Raw genomic sequence first — 9,068 nt, 5'->3', positions numbered from 1 at the left:
CCCCTTAAGTCGAGAACAAGTTTTCTTTTTACATCTATTGAAGATTTTCAATGAAGTACCGATATTGTAACTGGTGCAAAAATGTCCGTACTTTCCCTTTCGTGCTGTATATGTTGTTTTATCTGCAACTTTTTTTCTGCGGCTTTCCAGTTTTCGTATTTAGAATTACTTGTCTTAGACTTGCAAAACGTCAGACATGCAGAATTTCAACATAGTGAAATCTTCATTGTTAAGACCTTAAGCTTCTGGGTCTGCCGTCACAAAATGTAATCAAGTCTGAGAAAGATAGATTAGTTTCTTCTCATTAGCATAAAAAATATGAATCGGTCTTTCTAAAACCTTTTAGTTTTGCTTCATCATCTATGATTTATCATTTGGAGCTTTTTTCAAATTCTGGGTAAAATCCACCCTTACAAAAAAATTGACACAAATGTGACTTTTTATGATTTAATTAACAAAAAAAAAAAACCAAAAAAAAAAAACAACCATGCAATGGAATATATATTTTAATCATATATATATATTATTATAACTCCCCAGAACACTACATGTAGCAAGGAAGTGTCATTATTAAAGATGGTTCCAGTTTCCAAGAAACTGAAGTGGCAGGCCTCCCAATTCATACATATACATAGGTAAGTATAAAGTCTTTGAAAATAACATAGTTGACGAATTATGGGATAGATAAATATGTAAGTATATTTTTTAAGCAAGTCAATTTTAAGCTTTTGGCTATTGACTTTTTTTAAATCAAACATATATCCTTTCTGATTCTCTTTTGCGAAAAAACACAATCACCTTGGTCTTATCCTATGACAGAAAAAAATAATTATAGGAAAATATTTTTTCAATGTTTTTTTTAAGTTCAGTTGGTGTTTTACTTGTAAAGACTAGATAAATTGTTAATATGTTATCGTAAAGGGATATTTATTTGTTACGTTGAAAGTCATATGACTAGATTTCCGGTAGGTCAGTCTCCAGATTCTCCGGTAATTAAGAAAAAAAAGCTTTGGTGATAAAATTTCTCCTTGTAGCACACCACGTTAACAAAAAAGATGCTAAATAGTATCGAGTGTACACAATTCATATTCTCTAACAAAAATGATAACTATGAATATTTGATAAGAATTATAACCATCAATATCGAGCCTAAATAGTTTATAGAACAATATTTTCTGTATAACGATATCAGTAATTAAATTGTCATGCTAAAAAGTCGAAAAGTTGGTCCATTTGTTTTTAATTTCCTGATGCATTTTAGTATAAAGGCAATATGTTAAAAGCTATAAACGAAAAGTAAAAAAACTACTTTTTAATCCAAGAATAGAGGATCATAAAAAAGGTATTTACATTTACAAGAAAGCTTAAATTAAGGTTCCGTGCCCGGCCGAAAAAGAAAGAAACGATACATCTGATAATTTCTACTAACAAATTAAGTGTGAACCAGTTTCCTCTTCACAGCAGAATTCTCTGATGAGTCCGATGATCAAAAATGGAATTCAACGTGTATTACCCACTAGTTAAGGTTTCCGAATTTTCATTGTGACCTCTTTCAAGGATTCTTGGAATCCTCCATAATCTTTCCAGTACACCCTGTCGTCAGGAGGGTACCGTTCGTGGCTATACTCCCCGTTGAGATTGCAGTCCCCACAATTTTTGTACCACCACCCTCCTCTGAGTATGATTGCGCAATTTCCATTATTTTTTGCCTTGTTTTCATCATTATCTGCATCATATGTTGTAAAAAGCATACCGTTATGATTCGCCATACTGTCGCCTATATCCCATTCTGTGTAAAAAAAATGAAAATGAAATATATGGAGATAATGAACAGTATCCGAGCTCAAAGACCACTAAAAATACAAAATAAGAGCAGAGCAATCACGGACCTCTAAAACATCAGAGGTGGGATCAGGTGCTATGAAGGAGTGAGCATCCCCTGCCGACCGGTCACACCCACTGTGTGCTCCTTGTCATGATTGGGAAATAATGGAAAATTCTGTGTGTTATATTTATAATGAATATTTAGTGTGTAAATAATGGCATAACAATAAGTATGAAAAACTAAGTCAGCATTTGACTCAATGATAAATTGTATTTACTGACAAGGTCATTGTATTGAACATAGAACTTACGAAATGATGACTTTAAACGAGACTGCTGATATTCTCGTTTCATCAACAAGTTTGTCAGAAATTTATCTCGTTTTATAAATTGTTCATACGTAGAGCATGGTCTTGCATATTGAATCAACTATAAAACCCGCATGAAGATCATGATGGTATATTGCTGCATAAGTAAGGGAATTTGACGATTGAAAAGTTTAGAGCTCGGTTGTTAGATTACCATTAATTTCATTTTTCAAGTAAAATATCCAAATATGAAACAAATGTGTCAGACTCTGTAGCGCCTTCTTATCTTTATAAACAGTAAAAAACATATCAAGATACCATGACGAATTAAAATTTGTATTCTCAAAATCCAAATTAATTCTATGAGCATAAAAAACAGGTTCTCAGTCAATGTACTGAATAGTAAAACACTTATATATGTACCTGGAGTGGAAGTATAAACTGGATTCCCCACTTCCAGTATATACTTAGTTGATGAGTTTCCCACTCTGAAGGTGGCATATTCTATAGAAAGAAGTCTTCCTTCAAATGTTAGTAGATCTATACCCAGGTATGTATGTCCCAGCCTCGTCAGCTCGTGAATATATTTGTTACCTATCAAAAATGAATACTAGTATTCATCATTATTCTTATTCTATGTAAGACAATACATGTGCACTATCTCAAAGTATAAATAATTAGCATAAACAACTTCTTTAACGCTCGTGATAATATCTTGATTTTAAGAAAATTATAAGATTTGCCAGTATCAAGTTATTAAAATAACTTTGTGATAATTTCCATCGCCTTTGTTAATATAATTTTCATAATTCTAAACTATAAACTGATTTTAATGCTTATATCGCTTTATACAGTCTTAAGAGTAATTGAGAAAGATTCTTTGATTGATTGAACATTGTTGTTTAACTTTGTTATACATATGTGACTTCACCATATACTGGTGAAAGGCTTCTAGACCTTTATTTGGCACTGTCATCGAGCAGGTAGGGTCTTCAATCTACCAGCGCCTACTGTGACATAAAATTTGTGTTTTGAAGGTCATAAACGAAAGAACCCTTACTTTCACAATTCATATTTTGCGCTTTACAAAGAAACAGTCACTACCTATGTCAAAATCATAGGTTTGACGAGAAACAAACTAATGGCACCCTTTCAAAAAGCTGCATTAAAAAAGGAATATTTTTCATATGAAATGAAATGGTTGCTTGATTATACAATGAAAAAAGCATTAGGTATAGCATACCTAACCAAAATTCATCGTCAATTGACCCGAATCCGTTTTCATAGTCTGACCAATTTCTGTAAAAATTGACAGTGCCATTGATTCTTCTCTGAAAAGTCTACAAGAAATTTGCATAAAGACACATATCAATAAGTTATCAATAGATTTTAGTTTGCCTCAAATATTTATTGTGTTTACCGCTAAGCAAAAATGAATGAGACAGTTTTAATAAGCCGCTTATTAAAACTGTCTCATTCAATTTACTATTTCATAAGATTACGCTCATTGCAATTCCACTGAAATCTAGTCTTTCTCTTTTCATATTGATAATTTCAAGTTCCAATTAAGGAGGCTGGGGGGGTGTTCAAAAAATTAACCAGCAGATATAACTTAACTTTTAATAATAATATCTTAAGCTGTCAACTATCATTTGGCAAAGAAAAATTTCATACATTTTAGTTTAAAAATTTGTTCATTTTTGTATGTCTTTATATGGAGCTCTTCTTCTTAGAGAGTAATACTCTGAAAATGACAACAACCATCCAGTCGTCTTAACTGAGAAAAAATAAGCGTACTTTTAACGGAAAGGAAGGATATTTTTATATCATTTTTATTATCTCTTGTTCAGATACCGTCCAATGATAAAGAGTTCCATCTTCTGTACAGTTGACTTCAATAAATTGGCCCGCCAAAAAAATTGTAAGTTTTCCCGTCATTCCTCTCAGGCTCCAGCAATCACAATCCATACAATCTATGAAATAAGACCAAATATATTAATTAATCATTCATCTATCGAGCACTTTTATTTCGTTTTGACAATTGCATTGAGTGAAATGTCAAGGATAGATAGGTTGTACATCTATTATATGTATCGTAAAATAACATGATTAAAATAACTTTAACAAAACGTAAGATGTAAAATTAAAGTCAGAAAAGAAATTATAAAATTACAGTCCATTCATTCTTACTTGGTTCTGTTGATTCCGGAGTGCTTTGAACAGTGGATAAGTACTTGGTCGTAGAATTCGGTACTGTATTAACCCCTGTTGTTGACTCCGCTAACACAGTTGTCTCCAAGTTTGTTGTTTGATTTGTCGGTAATATACTAAAATTATCTAGAGTTGTCAATGTTGATTGGTTATTACTTATACTCTGAATTGTAACTGTGTCAGTATATAGAGCGGCCTCGGTGCTCTGTATTTCTGAAACATTTTCCATCGCTAGTTCTGTAGTTGTGGATTGGTTTAGAAGAATTCCTTGTGAAGTTGTGCTTGAATTATCCAGAGTTGTCAATGCTGTTTGGTTGTTGTTACTCGTAATGTTATCAGTTGGTTGAATTGTACTCATCATAGTAGCCGTGTCATTATATGGCGCTCCCTCGGTGCTATGTGTTTCTGAAACATTTTCTGTCGCTAGTTCTGAAGTTGTGGATTGATTCAGAAGTATTCCTTCGGAAGTTGTACTAAGATGACCCAGGGTAGTCAATGCTGTTTGGTTGTTATTACTTGAACTGTTGTCGGTTGGCGGAATTGTACTCTGAATAGTAACTGTGTCACTGTATAGAGCGTCCTCGGTGCTCTGTATTTCGGAAACATTTTCCATTACTAGTTGCGTAGTTGTGGATTGATTCATCAGAATTCCTTCGGAAGATGTACTTGTGCTTTGCACTGAAGATGTAAGCGCTTCTACATACATTGTTGAATTCTGGGAGTTTGCAGAGGTGTTACTACTCGACGAGGTTGAATTTTGTGCAAAGGTTGTCATAGAAGGACTTGCTTCCGTGACGTCAGGTGCCCATGTATACTGTCCAATTATAATTAGAATTACTTACATGAAAACAGTATGTCAACAGTAAATAAATAAGCTTGATTCAAAATCTGAACACTTTACAGAATATGATGAGAGAAAATCAGTTTTCTTAAACTCATTTTTCTTTTATGAGAAATCCATTCCGTTTTATTTTCTGTAAACGATCAAGCTCATAGAATTATAACATGGAATGGAAAGCAAAATAAATGATAAATGGGAATAACGAACAGTAATCAAACTAAAAACAATAAAAATCAGGAGCAGAGCAAACAAAATAAACTGAAAACATAAGAGGAAAGATCAGGAGCCATGGAGGAGCGAGCATCCCCCGCCGACTTGTAGCTGCCGCAATGCGCCCCTTGTAAAGTTGGACAAATTGGAAAATTCGTAAAAATGTAATTTGTAACTGATGGCCTAAATACCATGAAAAATGCATTCAGCATTAGATTTATTGATAGATTGTATTTACCGACAACATTATTTTATTGATCATAGTTTATGCAAAATGAGAGAGGGTTACTAGTATTTAATATCCTTGTTTTATCAACCTGTACATGTACGTCTAAAGCATGCCTCTTAACTTTTAACATCATTGTTCGTATGTAGAACACGGTCTTGCATTTCGAAAAAAAATGGAGATAAAAATGCTATAACTATGTAGGTGAAAAACTGCTCTATGAAAATTATAAGCATATGAAGGTAGAATTTTTTTAATTGCCTAAATATTTATGAGTACATGTGAGTGAAAAGTGAAAATAAAAAGAATGTAAAAGTTTGAAAGAACCATACAGACTTTCCGGATATAGATTCTCCTTAAATTTAAGTAAGCTGTGCTTCGCCACAAATACATATAATCTATCTGATATACATAATAATTAAAAACTCAAATACAATTATTCTATTTCTCTATTGTCTTCCTAGCTTATATTTAATACGGTTTGCAAGAGGTATGCAATGTTTCTTTAATTAATAGTTTTAATAATTCAGAATATTGCCAGAGAATAAAAGACCAGAATATACAATGAATTCAGATGAAACGAAGTCCACACATTATTTGATATTGGTTTTTCTCAACACCTATTCAAGGTACTGAATTTCAATCAAGTATTTAATATGAAACTATATATAATCTGCATGTTTTTGATAATCAGATAATCTCATTCTTTGATTAATATATGATCTGCGCATTTGAGAGCAATTATCAGTCACAGTCTTAACGATTGTATGCAAGGCAGTGTAAACCGTAGGTAAGAATACAAAATATATTTGCGGTCTAAAGGGGATGCATATATTAAAGAGTGCAAATGTCCTGCATTAAACTCCCTTACAAAAATACGATTAATACTGACTAATTTTTTAGTAAAGTAATTCGAAGTATTATTACTATGCATTTCATATATGTATATTTTTATATTAAGTTTATATTCACATATTATTTCATAGGTTTACATTAAAGCTGTTATCGATTTTAAGAGATTTTAAGTTTTCATACCGGGTATGTCGAAAATTTTCCATAGTAAAGCATCATAGTCAAAACTAATATCAGACTTGCATTTTGGTGCTTGATCTATTATGACGTCAAAATCATTTTAAGATAAGATATTTATTTAAAGTCAGGTACATCAACAAAAACATTAGCTCTGAAGAGCTATTTTCCGACTGCATCTTTCTTTTCCCCATACTTTAGGGCTCAAATAAGATTATGTTGAAAATATGTTATTTCCATGGCATTCAATTTGAAATCGTATGACCAAGAACATGCAAATTACCGTTTTATGAAAGAGTGAATGAAAACTGGATACATTTCCTTTGCCTGAATTAGTAAATGAAACATATGGAGATGACGAACAGTATTCCAGAACAAGAGTTCATAAAACAATACAAAATAAGAGCAGAGCAAACACGGACCTCCGAAACAGAGGTGGGATCAGGTGCTATGAAGGAGTGAGCATCCCCTGCTGACCGGTCACACCCGCCGTGATCTCCTTGTCATGATCGGGAAATAACGGAAAAATCCGGAATTCGGTGTATAAATAATGGACTAACAATTAGTATGAAAAACGTCAGTCGGCATGTGCCTCAATGACAAATTGTATTTGTTGACAAAGTCATTGTATCGACCATAGAACTTACGAAATGATGACTTTAAATGAGACTGCTGATATTCTTGTTTCATCAAATTGTTTGTCAATAATTTACCTCGTTCTAGAAATTGTTCATACATAGAGTATGCTCTTGAGTATCTCATCAACTGAGATATGTGAACCCCGTATGCTGATATTCTTGTTTCATCAAATTGTTTGTTAATAATTTACCTCATTTTAGAAATTGTTCATACATAGAACACGAGAGAAACAGTAATCTATCGTTAATTGACAATACGTCGTCGAAATATCTAATATCTAAAATATATCTTAAATATCTAAAAACTCCCATATTCATTAATGGTTTTGATTGAAAATGATAGTTTAAATTATGCCCCGAAACGCCTTATTTGAGTTATAAAGAGCATCATTAAAGGAATTTATTTCTCCAATTTTAATAAATCTGTAGACACCTTTCATTGACAAGATTTTGACCTTAACTTTAATTACCTGGTACATTTGGTAAATTTTTGATAGGGCTAGTTTATGGAAACTCAGATATCACAGATAATTGAATTAGACCTCTTAACATATTTCAATCATAACATTGTATACCAACAGTGTTAAAATTGTTGCTAGCTTAAAAATATTTAATCAAATATATTTAAAATGAAAGTAATAATAAAATGCAAATAATTTCAAAAAGAAAATTGAAAAATTGAAAAAAATAAAATCCATACCTTTTCAAAAGTAATAAGATTAAACAAATTTGAATGTTAAAAGAATTAGTTCTAGTACTGATTTGACTATATGTCCTACCTTTTTAAACTGGTCACAGATATTTAAGTTTGGATCAGAAGATGACACTGGCTCAAAAGGATCATTCCATATTCTGCACAATCTTTTGTCATCGTGGCAGATTTCAAAGCCTTGACAGTTTGATTTTCCACATAAAATACCGCACAACAATTTAGAAAATTGCGCATTTGTTTCTACAAATTCTTCTACTGCATGTAGACTTTTGTTCAAAACATATTTTCCTTGAAACCTGAAATTATATTCTCGGATTTCAGACAGTGCTCTCGATAAAGAAAATAGCACTATACAAAATATGTTGACAGGAACACTAACAAACAGATATTTCATCTCGAATTCACATTAAAATAAAAAAAAAAAACGATAAAATGTAGTCACAGGTTATATATAATGTCAATTTAAATTTGCTCTCATCAAATTCCTACCAACGTAAAGAACGTCCCTTCACATTTAAAGCCACGATCTATGAAACAACTGTGGAAGGCTGTAATCTTTTTTCTGTTTATCATTTTTTTAAAAAATTTTAGTTTGAATGCTTTAGAGACCGCTTCAATTGTAATTTGGTTGTTAAGAAAACATTTTATTAGGATTTGTCTTTATACTCTATACTCAGTTTTAAAAATAAATGCGAAATCAAGGTTCTTCATCAATTTAAATTCAACTGTGGCACAAGACTTACGCGAAGTGCTTATGTTTGCTCTTATTTTGCAACCAAATTCGCGAGGGAACCATGAAAAGCATACGATTCCTGAATCAGTAGTTAAATACATGATAATAATGTTTTTTGGCAAAATGATTGATAAAAATTCAATTTATATATCAATTTAATTTCGCATACACGTCACTGTGTGTTGATATAGGGTAATTGTAAGTTTATTTTAAAATATTTGAACTAGTTGGATGTACAAAAGCAGTAGCTTGCGAATGCATCTGAACAATCAACAAATGCCAATTTTCACGAATAAAAGTTCAATTAACTCTGTAAAATGATGACTTCAAACAAAA

At 31.9% G+C, this 9,068-nt stretch overlaps 1 protein-coding gene across 1 annotated transcript; it reads right to left on the bottom strand.

Moving 5' to 3' along the window:
• Positions 1 to 1,155: 1,155 nt before the first annotated feature.
• Positions 1,156 to 8,329, bottom strand: LOC134261230 (angiopoietin-related protein 2-like). Its single transcript, XM_062743689.1, has 6 exons — positions 8,067 to 8,329; positions 4,323 to 5,157; positions 3,987 to 4,105; positions 3,376 to 3,472; positions 2,556 to 2,726; positions 1,156 to 1,789 (listed from the first exon to the last, which is right to left on the bottom strand). The coding sequence occupies exons 2-6, from the start codon at positions 5,116 to 5,118 to the stop codon at positions 1,521 to 1,523; spliced, it is 1,452 nt and encodes a 483-aa protein (XP_062599673.1). The 5' UTR covers positions 5,119 to 5,157; positions 8,067 to 8,329; the 3' UTR covers positions 1,156 to 1,520.
• Between the last annotated feature and the right edge of the window lie 739 nt (positions 8,330 to 9,068).

Source organism: Saccostrea cucullata, unplaced genomic scaffold (genome assembly GCF_032062105.1).
Source record: "Saccostrea cucullata isolate Sc308-1 unplaced genomic scaffold, CSIRO_AGI_Scuc_v1 ctg356, whole genome shotgun sequence".
Classification (NCBI taxonomy): Eukaryota; Metazoa; Mollusca; class Bivalvia; order Ostreida; family Ostreidae; genus Saccostrea; species Saccostrea cuccullata.
The sequence above is the reverse complement of the archived record's forward strand: the minus strand, read 5'-3'. Positions and strand labels throughout refer to the sequence as shown.